The sequence below is a fragment of the Schistocerca cancellata genome, chromosome 11 (genome assembly GCF_023864275.1).
Source record: "Schistocerca cancellata isolate TAMUIC-IGC-003103 chromosome 11, iqSchCanc2.1, whole genome shotgun sequence".
Classification (NCBI taxonomy): Eukaryota; Metazoa; Arthropoda; class Insecta; order Orthoptera; family Acrididae; genus Schistocerca; species Schistocerca cancellata.
Genome location: NC_064636.1, coordinates 91,906,153 through 91,925,567, shown reverse-complemented (window position 1 = coordinate 91,925,567; position 19,415 = coordinate 91,906,153). Strand labels below are relative to the sequence as shown.

Genomic DNA, 19,415 nt, shown 5'->3' with positions numbered 1-19,415 from the left:
CGCTTTCCCAGTCCTGAGACCGTAATTATTTTCAATAGTACGAGCCCCTTTGTCTTCTGCAGGGATCTCTTTCTAGTGTGTTTCCGATCGGTCTGTGTCACTGTGGATTTTTAGTGTATTGGAACCATAGTATAAGAGCTACTCTGTACATTTGGTCGTATCACTTGCATCCATAACGAGGTCATTAGAATTCTAACTTGGCTCGGCGACATGGATGCTAAAAGACCGAAACTTCGATTTTGCTATCGTCTTTGATCCCATGAACTTCACAGGCTTGATGTTGCTAGGCAAATTGTGGATGTCACAACATTAGTTTCGAGAAGACCGACATGGTGGTCCGTAACACGTCGCTCTTAACGGAACAAAATCGGCAGGTGTAAAGATAATTCCCGGAGTACCCAAAGAAAGTGTGATACCACCGTTACGGTTTACAAAGTGTGTAAATGATCTAGTAGAAAGCGTCGGAAGACCTGTAAGACTGTTACCAGGTGACGCGGTTGTCTGTAAGAAAGTAGCAACTCCAGGGACAGTATCGATTTGTGGAATGATCAGCAGAGTATTGATAACTGATATAGGCTTTGACAGTTGTCCCTGAACATACGTAGGAAGGTAAATCCACTACTGTAAAATTTCACTCATGACGACAAACTATAGTAAAACACACTACTGGCCATTGAAATAGCTACACCAAGAAGAAACGCACATGATAAACGGGTGTCCGTTGGACAAATATATTATACTAGAACTGACATGTGATTACATTTTCACGCAATTTGCGTGCATAGATCCTGAAAAATCTGTACCCATAATAACCACCTCTGGCCGTAATAACAGCCTTGATACGCCTGGGCATTGAGTCAAACAGAGCTTGGATGGCGTGTACAGGTACAGCTGCCCATGCAGCTTCAACACGATACCACAGTTCATCAAGAGTAGTGACTGGCGTATTATGACGAGCCAGTTGCTCGGCCACCATTGACCAGACGTTTTCAGTTGGTGAGAGATCTGGAGAATGTGCTGGCCAGGGCGGCAGTCTAACATTTTCTGTATCCAGAAAGGCCCGTACAGGACCTACAACATGCGGTCGTGCATTATCTTGCTGAAATGTAGGGTTTTGCAGGGATCGAATGAAGGGTAGAGCCACGGGTCGTAACACATCTGAAATGTAACGTCCACTGTTCAAAGTGCCGTCAATGCGAACAAGAGGTGACCGAGACGTGTAGCCAATGGCACCCCATACCATCACGCCAGGTGATACGACAGTATGGCGATGACGAATACACGCTTCCAATGTGCGCTCACCGCGATGTCGCCAAACACGGATGCGACCATCATGATGCTGTAAACAGGACCTGGATTAATCCGAAAAAATGACGTTTTGCTATTCGCGCACGCAGGTTCGTCGTAGAGTACACTATCGCAGGCCCTCGTGTCTGTGATGCAGCGTCAAGGGTAACCACAGCCACGGTCTCCGAGCTGATAGTTCATGCTGCTGCAAACGTCGTCGAACTGTTCGTGCAGATAATTGTTGTTTTGCAAACGTCCCCATCTGTTGACTCATGGATCGAAACGTGGCTGCACGATCCGTTACAGCCGTGCGGATAAGATGCCTGTCCTCTCGACTGCTAGTGATACGAGGCCGTTGGGATCCAGCATGGCGTTCCGTATTACCCTCCTGAAGCCGCTGATTCCATATTCTCCTAACAGTCATTGGATCGCGACCAACGCGAGCAGCAATGTCGCGATACGATAAACCGCAATCGCGATAGGCTACAATCCGACCTTTATCAAAGTCGGAAACATGGTACGCATTTCTCCTCCTTACACGAGGCATCACAACAACGTTTCACCAGGCAACGCCGGTCAACTGCTATTTGTTCGTGAGAAATCGGTTGGAAACTTTCCTCGTGTCAGCACGTTGTAGGTGTCGCCACCGGCGCCAACCTTATGTGATTGCTCCGTAAAGCTAATCGTTTGCATATGACAGCATCTTCTTCCTGTCAGTTAAATTTCGCGTCTGTAGCACGTCATCTTCGTGGTGTAGCAATTTCAATTCCCAGTAATGTATCTAGGACTAACTATTCAGAGCGACCTTGGTGGAATGTCAGCATGAAACAAATAGGAGGAAAAGCAGATCACAGATTCATAGGAAGAATCTTACGAAAATGTAACTCGCCCACGAAATAGGTGGTTTAGAAGGAGCTTGTTCGACTGATGCTTGAGTACTGTTCATCATTATGGGACTCTTACCAAGTAGGACTGATAGAAGAGACAGAGAAGATCCAACGAAGAGCGGCGCGTTTCGTCACGGCATTGTCCAATCGGCACGAGGGCGTTACAGAGATGCTGAACAAACTGCAGTGACAGGCGCTACAAGAGAGCCGCTGTGCATCACAGAGAGGTTCACTATTGGAATTTACAGAGAGCACTGCCCAAGAAGAGTCGGACAACGTATTACTTCCTTTCACATACATCTCGCGTAATGACCACGACGACAAAATTCGAGAAATTTGAGCTAATACAGAGGCTTACCGACAATCATTCTTCCCACACGGCATTCGCGAATAGAAATAGGAGGGGGGATCAGTAAGTCGTGCCGGAAGCACCCTCCGCCACACACGCCACATGATGCAGATGCAGACATAAAACAGACGCCTTTGATCTGATGCAGTTTACAGGATTGATGTTTCTAGGTATCTTGTAATTGTCGTAATGTTCGTTTGATGATGTAACAGAGTCATCCTGAATGTGAAACTCTCTTCTTGACTGACTGTTGGTTACTACTTGACTATTTGCGTGAGCAGAAACTAGGTCCTCATTCTCACGCTATGTCATAGAGTGACTCTTAGAGCCTAATTGATTATTTGCATTCGTTAGACGTAAGCCGTCACCGTCGCTATTCCTTCTTCCGACTTCAGTTCGTCAATTCTAGGGACCAGTTTAATTTCAATGACAGCCCAGCAAAACAACCTTCTTTTACTCTTTTTGCCAACGTCATAGTACATACAGGGTGTTTCCGTAAGAGCATGCAAAAATGTAACAGGACATAGAGGATGCTCCATGGATCAATTTTATATAGGGAACCTGGGGTCGGCGAAGCCAGCTTACGGAGATAATAAGAATAAAATCATATTACTGTGTCCCTGTTTATGCACATTATGTAATTTCTAATACCATCACGGACACAATGAATGTACCATTCGTACTATACCTTAGAAAATCTGCTGAAACTGAGGGCCATCGACATCAATGCAAGCATGACGTCGTTTAACAATATTCTGAAGCATCCTGACAAATATCTCTGGTGTGTTTCGAATGACATCACAGTTAGCTACAATTCTGGCACCTAATTCCATCTCCTATCCCCATAGGGAATACAGGTCATGTGGCCTCACAGATCATGGACTAGGATTCCTTCCAATCCAGCGTCCAGGAAATACAGCATTGAGATGATTGCGGACATTCACACGGAAGTGAGGCACTGCACCGTCATGTTGTATCCGCTTCCTCTCACGGACAGCGAAGGGTACGTTCCCCAACAATTCAGGGAGAGCTCTTTGTACGGTCCTCAAATAGAGGCAGTCATTCAGACGGCCAGGTAGTAGATATGGCCCAATGAGTTCGTCGCCTGCAATGCCATCCCAGATATTCACAGCGAAACATACTTGACGATATGCCCCCACTACAGCGTGAGGCTTTTCCTCATCCCATACGTGGATATTCCTACTGTTCTAAATACCATCACGATCAAATGAGGCCTCGTCAATAAACAGCACGATTTAAAGGAAACTGGTGAATCAGTCCATTGCTGGACTGACACAACATGACCCTTAGTGCAAAGTCAGCCGCAAGCACTGCATGGACTCGTCGTGGGTGATATGGGTGTGATTGTTGTTCGCCGGCTACTCGCTACACGCTAGTATGTGCAGTGCCCGTCTCACGTGCAATTCGGCAAGTACTCGTAGTCGGGTACGCTGCAACACGTCCCAGCACGTCCTCCTCAAAATCGGGTGCGCGAGTGGTCCTCATCTACATCTACTCTACATCTACATACATACTGCGTGGCGGAGGGTACCTCGTACCACAACTAGCATCTTCTCTCCCTGTTCCACTTCCAAACAGAACGAGGGAAAAATGACTGCCTATATGCCTCTGTACGAGCCCTAATCTCTCTTATCTTATCTTAGTGGTCTTTCCGCGATATGTAAGTTGGCGGCAGTAAAATTGTACTGCTGTCAGCCTCAAATGCTGGTTCTCTAAGTTTCCTCAGTAGCGATTCACGAAAAGAACGCCTTATTTCCTCTAGAGGCTCCCACCCGAGTTCCTGAAGCATTTCCGTAACACTCGCGTCATGATCAAACCTACCAGTAACAAATCTAGCAGCCCCCCTCTGAATTGCTTCTATGTCCTCCCTCAATCCCACCTGATAGGGATCCCAAACGCTCCAGCAGTACTCAAGAATACATCGTATTAGTGTTTTATAAGCAGTCTCTTTTACAGATGAGCCACATCTTCCCAAAATTCTACCAATGGACCGGACTATCCGCCTTCCCCACAACTGCCATTACATGCTTGTCCCACTTCGTATCGCTCTGCAATGTTACGTCCAAATATTTAATCGACGTGACTGTGTCAAGCGCTACACTGCTAATAGAGTATTCAGACATTACAGGATTCTTTTTCCTATTCATCTGTATTAATTTACATTTATCTACAGGGCTATTACAAATGATTGAAGCGATTTCATAAATTCACTGTAGCTCCATTCATTGACATATGGTCACGACACACTACAGATACGTAGAAAAACTCATAAAGTTTTGTTCGCCTGAAGCCGCACTTCAGGTTTCTGCCGTCAGAGCGCTAGAGAGCGCAGTGAGACAAAATGGCGACAGGAGCCGAGAAAGCGTATGTCGTGCTTGAAATGCACTCACATCAGTCAGTCATAACAGTGCAACGACACTTCAGGACGAAGTTCAACAAAGATCCACCAACTGCTAACTCCATTCGGCGATGGTATGCGCAGTTTAAAGCTTCTGGATGCCTCTGTAAGGGGAAATCAACGGGTCGGCCTGCAGTGAGCGAAGAAACGGTTGAACGCGTGCGGGCAAGTTTCACGCGTAGCCCGCGGAGGTCGACGAATAAAGCAAGCAGGGAGCTAAACGCACCACAGCCGATGGTTTGGAAAATCTTACGGAAAAGACTAAAGCAGAAGCCTTACCGTTTACAATTGCTACAAGCCCTGACACCCGATGACAAAGTCAAACGCTTTGAATTTTCGGCGCGGTTGCAACAGCTCATGGAAGAGGATGCGTTCAGTGCGAAACTTGTTTTCAGTGATGAAGCAACTTTTTTTTTTTTTAATGGTGAAGTGAATAGACACAATGTGCGAATCTGGGTGGTAGAGAATCCTCACGCATTCGTGCAGCAAATTCGCAATTCACCAAAAGTTTACGTGTTTTGTGCAATCTCACGGTTTAAAGTTTACGGGCCCTTTTTCTTCTGCGAAAAAAACGTTACAGGACACGTGTATCTGGACATGCTGGAAAATTGGCTCATGCCACAACTGGAGACCGACAGCGCCGACTTCATCTTTCAACAGGATGGTGCTCCACCGCACCTCCATCATGATGTTCGGCATTTATTAAACAGGAGATTGGAAAACCATGGATCGGTCGTGGTGGAGATCATGATCAGCAATTCATGTCATGGCCTCCACGCTCTCCCGACTTAACCCCGTGCGATTTCTTTCTGCGGGGTTATGTGAAAGATTCAGTGTTTAAACCTTCTCTACCAAGAAACGTGGCAGAACTGCGAGCTCGCATCAACGATGCTTTCGAACTCATTGATGTGGACATGCTGCGTCGAGTGTGGGAGGAACAGGATTATCGGCTTGATGTCTGCCGAATCACTAAAGGGGCACATATCGAACATTTGTGAATGCCTAAAAAAACTTTTTGAGTTTTTGTATGTGTGTAGAGCTGTGATATCGCTTCAATCATTTGTAATAACCCTGTATACTTAGAGTTAACTGCCATTCTTTACACCAAACACAAATCCTGCCCAAGTCATCTTGTATCCTCCTACAGTTACTCAACGACGACACCTTCCCGTACACCACAGCATCATCAGCAAACCTCATGTTGCCAGGTATCTCGTTTCTTCTTTCCATTGAACCAGCTTCCCGCATTCTTCGATCGAGAGAAATAAACACTCGTCGTGACACGTGGTGCGTGTTAGGAAGTGGTTCCCTGCACAGCTTTTCAGTAGCGAGAGCATTGCAACCAACTTCCCCATACACAAGGTGCATGTCAGTGAGTTCTGCAAAACTGTACCAGTACTGCTTCATTGTTTTGCACTGTGTATCTCTGGATAGCACTGTCGTTGATTCATAGCATTTTCTGTCATGGGACAATGTAAATACCATACAACAGAGCCACCTTATGCACAGGTACAGTATACACAACCTGCATCATGACTTCCCAGTAATCAGGCTCGTATTCCTTGTTTCCTTGCAGGAAGTTAAGAATATACATCTAAATAAACAACACAGTATGTGCAAACTTGTACGCATGTTGTAAATAAACTGGAAAACAGTAGAGCTAGACAAAGCGGTAAACAAGTTTACTTCCATATCCCCCTGAGCTGGCTTCTTCGACTCTAGTTTCCCTACCTCAGATTGTTCAGTGGAGCATTGTCCTTGTTCTGTTACATTTTTGCAACGCTCTTGTGGGAACACCCATTAGGTCAATTCTTCATCATGTTATCTACACTCCTGGAAACTGAAATAAGAACACCGTGAATTCATTGTCCCAGGAAGGGGAAACTTTATTGACACATTCCTGGAATCAGATACATCACTTGATCACACTGACAGAACCACAGGCACATAGACACAGGCAACAGAGCATGCACAATGTCGGCACTAGTACAGTGTATATCCACCTTTCGCAGCAATGCAGGCTGCTATTCTCCCATGGAGACGATCGTAGAGATGCTGGATGTAGTCCTGTGGAACGGCTTGCCATGCCAATTCCACCTGGCGCCTCAGTTGGACCAGCGTTCGTGCTGGACGTGCAGACCGCGTGAGATGACGCTTCATCCAGTCCCAAACATGCTCAATGGGGGACAGATCCGGAGATCTTGCTGGCCAGGGTAGTTGACTTACACCTTCTAGAGCACGTTGGGTGGCACGGGATACATGCGGACGTGCATTGTCCTGTTGGAACAGCAAGTTCCCTTGCCGGTCTAGGAATGGTAGAACGATGGGTTCGATGACGGTTTGGATGTACCGTGCACTATTCAGTGTCCCCTCGACGATCACCAGTGGTGTACGGCCAGTGTAGGAGATCGCTCCCCACACCATGATGCCGGGTGTTGGCCCTGTGTGCCTCGGTCGTATGCAGTGCTGATTGTGGCGCTCACCTGCACGGCGCCAAACACGCATACGACCATCATTGGCACCAAGGCAGAAGCGACTCTCATCGCTGAAGACGACACGTCTCCATTCGTCCCTCCATTCACGCCTGTCGCGACACCACTGGAGGCGGGCTGCACGATGTTGGGGCGTGAGCGGAAGACGGCCTAACGGTGTGCGGGACCGTAGCCCAGTTAATGGAGACGGTTGCGAATGGTCCTCGCCGATACCCCAGGAGCAACAGTGTCCCTAATTTGCTGGGAAGTGGCGGTGCGGTCCCCTACGGCACTGCGTAGGATCCTACGGTCTTGGCGTGCATCCGTGCGTCGCTGCGGTCCGGTCCCAGGTCGACGGGCACGTGCACCTTCCGCCGACCACTGGCGACAACATCGATGTACTGTGGAGACCTCACGCCCCACGTGTTGAGCAATTCGGCGGTACGTCCACCCGGCCTCCCGCATGCCCACTATACGCCCTCGCTCAAAGTCCGTCAACTGCACATACGGTTCACGTCCACGCTGTCGCTGCATGCTACCAGTGTTAAAGACTGCGATGGAGCTCCGTATGCCACGGCAAACTGGCTGACACTGACGGCGGCGGTGCACAAATGCTGCGCAGCTAGCGCCATTCGACGGCCAACACCGCGGTTCCTGGTGTGTCCACTGTGCCGTGCGTGTGATCATTGCTTGTACAGCCCTCTCGCAGTGTCCAGAGCAAGTATGGTGGGTCTGACACACCGGTGTCAATGTGTTCTTTTTTCCATTTCCAGGAGTGTATATAGTCTACACAGCTGTGATAACAGAAGTTTGTAACTTCAGTGGGCTGGTGGTCAGGGCCTGGACAGCCGAGAAGACGCTGGTAGTGATGAGAGACTAGATGTGTCCATTTGTCTGCGCCACTCCGGTCCTCTGTCCAAACAGGTCTTGGAAGGCCCGACGGTATCGACCGACCGCCGTGCCATTCTCAGCCAATAGGTGTCACTGGATATGGATGCAGAGGAGTACGTGGTCAGCACATCACTCTCCCAGCTAATTTGCAACTTGACGCACAGCTTCTAAATTAAGTAGTTCCTCCAGTAGCCTCTCTGGGGCTGAGTGCAGACGGCCAACATTGCTCAGCACACACAGACAGTCACCCATCCAAGTGCTTTACTTCGGTGATCTGATGGGAAATGGTGTTATCATTATGGCAAGGCCGTTAACTGCCCCATTCCTCTGCATTCCTGAGTCTCGTAGATGTTATCTATCTTTTTGACTTAATGCACTTTTTAAACTTAGTAGTGGAACTTCCAGTCATTCATTCTTTGCCAGTCTCATATTGCCTGTTCAGTGTATACAGGGTGAGTCACCTAACGTTACCGCTGAATATATTTCGTAAACCACATCAAATACTGACGAATCGATTCCACAGACCGAACGTGAGGAGAGGGGCTAGTGTAATTGGTTAATACAAACCATAAAAAATGCACGAAAGTATGTTTTTTAACAGAAACCTACGTTTTTTTAAATGGAACCCCGTTAGTGTTGATAGCACATCTGAACATATAAACAAATACGTAATCAGTGCCGTTTGTTGCATTGTAAAATGTTAATTACATCCGGAGATATTGTAACCTAAAGTTGACGCTTGAGTACCACTCATCCGCTGTTCGATCGTGTGTATCGGAGAGCACTGAATTACGTAGGGTTCCAAAGGGAACGGTGACGGACCTTAGGTACAGAAGAGACTGGAGCAGCACATTACGTCCACCTCCTGACACTTTTCTATTCGTCTTTTTCACTGACTCACATGTACATTACCATGAGGGGTGAGGTACACGTACACACGTGGTTTCCGTTTTCAATTACGAAGTGGAATAGAGTGTGTCCCACTGGAAACGCGTCGACGTATGTGGTATCAGCATGATGGTGCACCTGCACATTCCGCAATTAACACTAGGCTGACCCTTGACAGGATGTTCGACGGGCGTTTCGTAGGACGTGGAGGACGCATAAATTGGCCAGACCGTTCTCCTGATCTTACACCTCTGGACTTCTTTCTGTGGGGTACGTTAAAGGAGAATGTGTACCGTGATGTGCTTACAACCCCAGATATATGAAACAACGTATTGGGGCAGCCTGCGGCGACATTACACCAGATGTACTGCGGCGTGTACGACATTCATTACGCCAGAGATTGCAATTTTGTGCAGCAAATGATGGCCACCACATTGAACATCTATTGGCCTGACATGTCGGGACACACTCTATTCCAGTCCGTAATTGAAAACGGAAACCACGTGTGTACGTGTACCTCACCCCTCATGGTAATGTACATGTGCGTCAGTGAAAAAGACCAATAGAAAGGTGTTAGCATGTGGACGTAATGTGCTGTTCCAGTCTCTTCTGTACCTAAGGTGCATCATCGTTCCCTTTGGATCCCTACGTAATTCGGTGCTCTCCGATACACACGATCGAACAGCGGATGAGTGGTACTCAAGCGTCAACTTTAGGTTACAATATCTCCGGATGTAATTAACATATTACAATGCAACAAACGGCACTGATTACGTATTTGTTTATATGTTCAGATGTGCAATCAAAACTAACGGGGTTCCATTTAAAAAAAACTTAGGTTTGTGTTAAAAAACATACTTCCGTGCATTTTTTTATGGTTTGTATTAACCAATTACACTAGCCCCTCTCCTCACGTTCGGTCTGTGGAATCGATTCCTCAGTATTTGATGTGGTTTACGAAATATATCCAGCGGTAATGTGAGGTGACTCACCCTGTATACCTCTAAGCTATATGTGCAACAACTTTTTCTAGTAACATCTGATAGGTCGCGCATGGCACGCCAGGTTTCTCACATTAGCTCTGTGGCATCCTGCCCACGCGTGTAATATGGGTTGCTGAGGATGCTGCTTTCCCAGATAGCTTAACAACAATTCAAGCAAATCACATTAATGGTTTTTATTACAATAAAGTAGATTTACAATACTTAACTTGGCGTCTTTACAAAGATTGGTCGCAAGCAAACGGGGACATGCAAATAATCAATGTATACAATTTCCATGTAAGTAAATGATACTGCCCACAAGCCACGGCTCGTCCTCCACTGCGGCTCTTCTAGTGCGGCCAAGGCTAGGCGCCGCGTCGCTTTTGTTCTCTTTGTGTAGAGGCCGCTCCTGTCGTGGTAACGTCCTAGTCAGCCTGCTATTGGCTGACGGCATCTCACAGCCCTCTCTGCTCTTTCGTTCTTGATCTTTGTCCTGGCACTTGTCGATACACCAAAACAATTTCATCTGTTACAAGCATGATATTCAAATAGCTTTTGGCTCCTTCTTTGGGCCGTCGTCTTTCTTGTACCCCTCAGCACCATAGTGTAGGGTGTTACAAAAAGGTACGGCCAAACTTTCAGGTAACATTCCTCACACACAAATAAAGAAAAGATGTTATGTAGACACGTGTCTGGAAACGCTTAATTTCCATGTTAGACCTCATTTTAGTTTCGTCAGTATGTACTGTACTTCCTCGATTCACCGCCAGTTGTCCCAATTGAAAGAAGGTAATGTTGACTTCGGTGCTTGTGTTGACATGCGACTCATTGCTCTACAGTACTAGCATCAAGCACATCAGTACGTAGCATCAACAGGTTAGTGTTCATCATAGAACGTGGTTTTGCAGTCAGTGCCATGTTTACAAATGCGGAGTTGGCAGATGCCCATTTGATGTATGGATTAGCACGGGGCATTAGCCGTGGCGTGGTACGTTTGTATCGAGACAGATTTCCAGAACGGAGGTGTCCCGACAGGAAGACGTTCGAAGCAATTGATCGGCGTCTTAGGGAGCACGGAACATTCCAGCCTCTGACTCGCGTCTGGGGAAGACCTAGAACGACGAGGACACCTGCAATGGACGAGGCAATTCTTCGTGCAGTTGACGATAACCCTAATGTCGGCGTCAGAGAAGTTGCTGCTGTACAAGGTAACGTTGACCACGTCACTGTATGGAGAGTACTACGGGAGAACCAGTTGTTTCCGTACCGTGTACAGCATGTGCAGGCACTATCAGCAGCTGATTGGCCTCCACGGGTACACTTCTGCGAATGGTTCAACCGACAATGTGTCAATCCTCATTTCAGTGCAAATGTTCTCTTTACGGATGAGGCTTCATTCCAACGCGATCAAATTGTAAATTTTCACAATCAACACGTGTGGGCTGACGAGAATCCGCACGCAATTGTGCGATCACGTCATCAACACAGATTTTCTGTGGAGGTTTGAGCAGGCATTGTTGACGATGTCTCGATTGGGCCTCATGTTCTTCCACCTACGTTCAATGGAGCACGTTATCACGATTTCATACGGGATACTCTACCTGTGCTGCTAGAACACGTGCCTTTACAAGTATGACACAACATGTGGTTCGTGCACGATGGAGCTCCTACACATTTCAGTCGAAGTGTTCGTACGCTTCTCGACAACAGATTCGGTGGCCGATGGATTGGTAGAGGCGGACCAATTCCGTGGCCTCCACGCTCTCCTGACCTCAACCCTCTTGACCTTCATTTGTGGGGGCATTTGAAAGCTCTTGTCTACGCAACCCCGGTACCAAATGTAGAGAGTCTTCGTGCTCGTATTGTGGACGGCTGTGATACAATACGCCATTCTCCTGGGCTGCATCAGCGCATCAGGGATTCCGTGCGGGCCGGCCGCGGTGGTCTAGCGGTTCTGGCGCTGCAGTCCGGAACCGCGGGACAGCTACGGTCGCAGGTTCGAATCCTGCCTCGGGCATGGGTGTGCGTGATGTCCTTAGGTTAGTTAGGTTTAAGTAGTTCTAAGTTCTAGGGGACTTATGACCTAAGATGTTGAGTCCCATAGTGCTCAGAGCCATTTGAACCATTTTGATTCCATGCGAAGCAGGGTGGATGCATGTATCCTCGCTGACGGAGGACATTTTGAACATTTCCTATAACAAAGTGTTTGAAGTCACGTTGGTACGTTCTGTTGCTGTGTGTTTCCATTCCATGATTAATGTGATTCGAAGAGAAGTAATAAAATGAGCTCTAACATGGAAAGTAAGCGTTTCCGGATACATGTCCACATAACATATTTTCTTTCTTTGTGTGTGAGGAATGTGTCCTGAAAGTTTGGCCGTACCTTTTTGTAACACCATATATATATATATATAACACCATATATATATATATATTGCCATTGCAGACAGCAATATATATATATATATATATATATATTCATTCTGTTGTCGCCAATACTTTTCGTATCGCTACAGGCTAATTATTATCCATTTTATATATCTTTAACTTTCCTGCAGTTCTAACAACTTACTCTTTGTTATGTAAACTTATTTCTATGAAGAGTGTAAGAGGAACAGTGAAGACTCTGACATGATGAGAATGAAGTCTTTTGTGACAGTGCTGTTGTATGAAACACTCTTCCTTATGAAGATGTTGAAGGCAGTCATCAAAAGCACGAAATTTTACCCCGAGGAAATACGCCAAAAAACCCGATAATGTTTCATACTATAAGCTGATTAGATGTCTGCGAGATTATTTATATCAATAGCTCACTTCGTTATTAGTAGTGTGTGTGTTCACTTAAATTGTGTGTTTACAGAGCCTAAGTTCTACTGCCTTTAATGAGCCTCTGCATTCACCAGCTGTGTCTCTCTGTGCAGTGCACAAGCCATTGCAGACAGCATTCACACACCTGGGACGCACTGTCAACCCTTGAATGAGCACAACGAGCCTTCTGATGTGGCTAAAGAAAACATGGATGCCCACAGCTCTCCGCCACCTGTTGGTGCAGCAGATTCTTGCAAGCGGTGAGTGGCGTCAGAACAGGTCCACATTTGCTACGGCGTATTATCCAAGTGTTATGATAATATAAACCGAACCACATTTCATCATATTTTTTGAGAAAACACAGGCACAGTAGCCAGGTTTAGGTAATCTTTCTATAAATCTTGAATTTCTAGTAGGCATACGTAAAAGTTATTCTTTACTTTTATCCCTGAGTTCACAGTGGGGGTTCCAGTGATTTCGGATCGGAAATGATTCACTTCATGCAGATATAAATACTGTGCCATGGCCAGAATGTAAGGGCAGTTGAACATTAACGTTCAGATAATCACACATTGTTCATTTCTCGTACAATAAGTAGTAATTATAGCTGCGGAAGGTTTGGCACAGCACTGAGATTCTTCGTGTGGTAAACTGCCGCCATATGGAAACGACTGAAGACAGTGATTTGAAATTCCTATTACTCCTGCGCAACCTCACAACAAGGAAAACAGCAAACAAACAACTTTCAGTTTCATATTAAACAAAATACCGTAAATATCACTATCATTCATATGTAACAATTCATACAGCCTACTTTTAGTTTTTTGTGGAAGTGTAAAATCTTCAGAGCTACAGTCAGCATTCTGAATGTCTATAACATGTACATATACATTGTCTCTGCTTACTTTACTGATCTTCATGACACTTTGCAGTCATATAATACTTTGACTTACACTTATTCAGTGAGTGTGCTTGTAAGTGAATTTGAATCATATCTAATTAGAAATCAAAGTTTCAGTTTACATAATATTTGTAATAGCTGTTGAATTGTTCACTGGAATAGCTTCAATGTATCACAAATTGTGTGACTATCCCTATTGTGGATTTCCTTCCAATGCAATTCAAAAGCTGCCCTCACTCTGTATAACAAAAGCCCTTTCCCTAACACGTGTGCCAGATGTGTGATCTGATGACCATTGTATCACGTTACGATCATTTAAAGATAGTTGCCATACTAATTTACTTGTGATTGTTATTGTTATGAATTGAAATGCCCAGTATTTTCCCTGTCGTTCCGACATAACCATTGCCCGTTGTAAGTGCGAGGGTGGTTTGAAAAGTTCTCGGAATGACCTTGAGAGATCAACGCTGGCGCTACGAGTTGTTCATGCGATATTCATTGTTGCCTGTAAACACGTGCCACGTCAGTGCGCTTGGAAGAGAGCTGTGGAGGTGACATGGCTCTGTTATTCTTTCCACGTAGTGATTTGCGTAGATGGCAAAAATCGATGCTCTAGCAGTGATTGAGTACTTCGTAAAGAAAGGTATGAAAGTAAAGGACGTTCATGCCGATTTCCAGAATACACTAGGAGACTCCGTTCCTTCATATTATTCATATTATTTTTTTTATCCTATGGGACTTAACTGCTAAGGTCACCAGTCCCTAAGCTTACACACTACCTAACCTAAATTATCCTAAGGACAAACACACACACCCATGCCCGAGGGAGGACTCGAACCTCCACCGGGACCAACCGCACAGTCCATGACAGCAGCGCCTTAGACCGCTCGGCTAATCCCTCGCGACTCCTTCATATTCAACAGTTTCCAAATGGACAAGTGAACTTAACTTTGGTCAGGAGAGCTTAGATGATGAAATGTGCAGTGGTCGGCCGAGATGTGTCACTACTCCAGAAAGCATTACTAAAGTGCACAAAATTGTCATGGATGATCGCCGATTGAAGGTGCCTGAAATTGCGCACGCTTGCCGGATGTCATCTGAAAGGGTATATCATATTTTAACTGAGGAATTAGAAATGAAAAAATTATCTGCAAGATCAGTGCCGCGACTCTTGACACTGGATCAAAACACATGAGAATGGGCACATCAGAAGACTGTTTGGCCCCTTTCAGGAGAAACAAACAAGATTTTTTGCACTGGTTAGTGACCACAGATGAAACTTGGGTGCACTACTATACCCCAGAGAGAAAACAACAGTCAAAACAGTGGAAACATACTGATTCTCTACCACCAAAGAAAGCAAAGACAATTCCTTCAGCAGGAACGGTCATGGCATCAGTATTCTGGGATGTGAGGGGGATGGTGTTTGTAGATTACCTCCCCACTGGGCAAACAGTTACTGGTGAGTACTATGCCAACCTCGTGGAAAAATTGCACCAAAAGATATGCGAAAAGAAGGCCAGGTTTAGCAAGAAAGAAAGCCATCTTCCATCAGAATAGTGCACACCCGCGTACATGTGCTGATCCCTTAGTGCTACTGTCTATAATGAGCTCCTCTTGCTCTCAGTGTGAGACACACTCCAAGCAGTGTCTCTTTATACAGAGTGCAAGCTGCTGCAGACAGCACTCACACACCTGCCACTCACTGTCAGCCCTGCAACAACCACAGCCAGCCACTTGTCGCAGCTACAACAACCACAGACGCCCACTGCGTTGCCCTACCTGATGGTGCAAAGTCTCTTCCAAGAGCTGAGTTCTGCCACAAAACTTGCAGATTTTCCACATTTATAGCAGGACTCGGGACTGTGAACCAAGTGATACGATAAAAAATCTAATGTGACTTGATTGCATTCTTTGCATTCTTATATAAAAATCAAGCTGTATTGTCCATGGACAGTTATACCTTATACATGATTTGATCCTCTAGTGGATAGAGATAATCATGGTTTACATTATCAACCACATTCACTTCCGAATGTACATGATCAATCAGCCATCTCGCAAACAATAAATACTAATAATGTGTAAAGCAAATCAGGCACATCATTGGGCTTGTTCTTGTAGTTGACTGCCACCACAGTGAAGACTGAATCCAGTGACTTGAATTTCCCATGACTCACAAAGAAGTGCTATCAGCTTTGTCAGTCTCAACATGGCACTTGCAACAATTGCTATAATAATAATTAAAGTCCATATTAACATATAATACAGCACATTTCTTAATATATCATCGATGTGGAAAAATCCAAAGAGGTACAGCCCAAATTCTGTATCACAACGAAATGTATACATACATTATTCCTCCTTCGTTTATTGATTTACATCACACTCATTCTCTTTGCAGTCAGCCGATTTTTTATGTTCACTTGATCTGTCATGACGCTAGTTAAAGCAGCTGAATCATATTTAATTAGCGGCCAGTGTTTCTAGTCATGCGATAACTCCAAAGGCAGTCAAATTTTTCACCAGAATAGCTTCATTGTATAAAATACTCTGTGACTCTAGATTTCCTTCATACTCATTTCAGAAGGAGTTGTAACTCGGTTTGTGATTTCTAGATCCAAGTCCTACTGAAGGCTACAGCCATTGTAAATTCAGTGTGGTTGTATTTGTTTTATATTCAGACTCTAATGTGCTTTCATATCACTCTAATTATTCTGCAATGACTACTGACCATTGTACATACCTTTATGTCTTGCTGCATTTTGAACAACTTGTTGTATGGCACGCGAAGTTTCTCCATTGTCTCACTTGCGAGAACCCGTGAATATGCTGGTTGGCAAACAGCAAAGTCATTTATATTAACCGTCCATTTTTCTGCTCATACTGTGTGTTCTTTTAACTCGGCGTGGACAGTCCTTTTGTTGCACTGTCTGTAATGAGCTGTTCTTGACCTCCATGTAAGTACACATTCCTAGGCAGTGTGTCCCTGTGCAGTGTACAAGCCACTGCAGACAGCACTGCCACACATACACACACCATCAGTCCCACGATGACCTCAGCCAGCCACCTGTCACAGCTACAGCAACCTAGGGAGCCCACTGCACGTCCCCAACTGATGGTGCCTCAGTCTCTTGCAAGCGGCGAGTTGTGACACACTATGTGCACAGTTTGCACCATTATAAGAAGACTTGTGGTGACATGAACCACTTGTTGAGCAAAACGTTGAATGTCACTTTCTATCCTTTCTTAAAACTTGAGTTGCAGTAGCCATGAATTGGTATTCCTTCTATATATAAGAGTCTTTTGCCCTTATAGAAATGCAGATAAACCATGATTCTCTACGTTTATCATTGTGAATTACATTCAGTTGGGAATGCAAATGAATCTCTCAGTGCAATTCTATGCTTGGCTCATGTAACAAAGGAGAACCCAAAGAAACACATTGTAGTCCTATATCCAAAAGTAAATAATGTAAAAATCATTAACATTCATAAAAACACAAAATATAGCACACTTTATAAAATAACGTGAGGGCTCAGAAATCCATAGACTGTACATACACACACACACACACAGACACAGACACACACACACACACACACACACACACACACACACACACATATATATATATATATATATATATATATATATATATATATATATATATATATATCTGCACACTTGTCTAACCCTACCACGCTCATTCAACATTGCACTTTGATGATATTTTAATATTCACTTTCTGTGACACTAGTAGTTAAAAAAGATAAATCTTATTTGATTATTGGCCAATATTTAGAGTTGTCTGATAATTCCACACAGTTAAATTTTTTACTGAAATAGCCCCATTCTATCAAAAATTCTATGCTCATTCCTTTCACTCAGTTCAACAGCTGTTGTCACTAAGTTTGTCATCTGTGATCCCTAAAACCAAGTCCATTTGAAATCTATTGCCTTCTTATTTTCTGTGTAGTTTTATATATATTGTGTACTAGTTCAGAACCTGGAAAGAACGACGAATGTATTTATTCCAGTCTTCTGTTTGTCCATCCCCCCCCCCCCCCATCTCCCTCTTTCCATCTTCTCCTTCAGAACTCTCTGACTATATTCTCCTTCCCCTCTTTCTATCAATACCCTCCTCCCCCTGTTTGCATTCATCTCTTCCTTACCCCTCTGTATACTTCTCCTCTCCTCACCTTCTCTCACAAGGTTATCTCCCCCCACCACACCACAACAGCAGACTGCTCGTTCCTACCCCTACAGTATTTCTTTACAGACAGTAACTAATATCTACGCCAACTTAGGTTCAAATCGATCCAGGGGTTTAGGAGTAACTTTTTACCTGCTGATTTTCCGGAGTACATGTATGTTGCATATATTTCACATATGTCACATATATTTGGACACATATTCCAGCGTGTCTCTAGCGAATTTTGCACTGCAGTTTCGTTTTCACGCAGTCAGTCTTTAAGGCCTCCTGACATATCTGTCATACAATGACACAACTTTGCAAGTACATGTAGTGGTATATATGAATACTTTCAGCAAAAGTCTCATAAAAGCGTTTAATCGTAAAGCAGAAACCAATTAAAATGTCATGCATGATGATCAGTTTTACTAAATTAACAACGTAGGTTTAACAAGCGATAAACGTTTTTCTGTGGTCATTTTGTGGGAGTTGTCAACGAGAAACAGGTTCTTAAAATTTTCAGAATATGTATATAGTTAGCTGCAAGTCAGTAAGTGATCTCATTCTCAAATAGTGAATTAATAAGGTGTGGGAATTTGCATGTAATGGACAATACTTGTTTTTCACCCCCATCACTGTCTTGTCTTATGCACGTGGCTTTCATCTCCACAGTCACCGTGTCAGGGCAGTAAGTGATATGTTTACCAAGTCTCGTAGAAATTGGTCTTGTGGTCTAGAAGAACACATGTATGTTTCTTGTATAGGGTGCATCATAATTAATGGTGTAAATGCATACAGCAGAAAGTATACAATACTAGAAGAAAAAAGTATCACTAAAGATAGGGTCGAAAATGCATACCTTAAGAGCTACAAGCAGTTTTTCATCTTTGTGAAACAAATCTCTTCTATTGCAAGTTCTTTGCTTTCCATATTTTGGGAGGTGGTAGTATGGACCAAAATCAGAAAAAATGTCCAGCAAACATGTGCTCTAAAGCGCATACCTTAAAAGTTATGAGCGCATGATCATTAGAAGAGTTATGTTTCAAAGTAGCAAAGGTGAATAATATATATATATATATAGATATATATATATATATGGATTCATAGATTCATACTGTTATGTCCAATACTTTTTGTATCACTCCAGGCTAATTATTATCCATTTTATACACCTTTAACTTTCCTCCGTTTTGAACAACTTACTGGTTGTTGCGTAAACTTATTACTATGGAGAAGATAAGAGAAACAGTGAAGAAGCCGATACGATGAGAACGAAGTCCTTTGTGACAGCACTGTTGCATGAAAATTCTTTGACTTCTTCCTCCTGACGAAGACG

General features: G+C 44.4%; 1 protein-coding gene across 1 annotated transcript in view; it reads left to right on the top strand.

Moving 5' to 3' along the window:
• The window catches only part of LOC126108251 (cortactin-binding protein 2-like), a 68,202-nt gene that overhangs the window by 23,781 nt on the left and 25,006 nt on the right, over positions 1-19,415 (top strand). Inside the window, exon 2 of the mRNA XM_049913480.1 lies at positions 13,097-13,243. Coding sequence (XP_049769437.1) covers positions 13,097-13,243 — 147 coding nt within the window. The remainder of the gene's footprint in view (positions 1-13,096; positions 13,244-19,415) is intronic.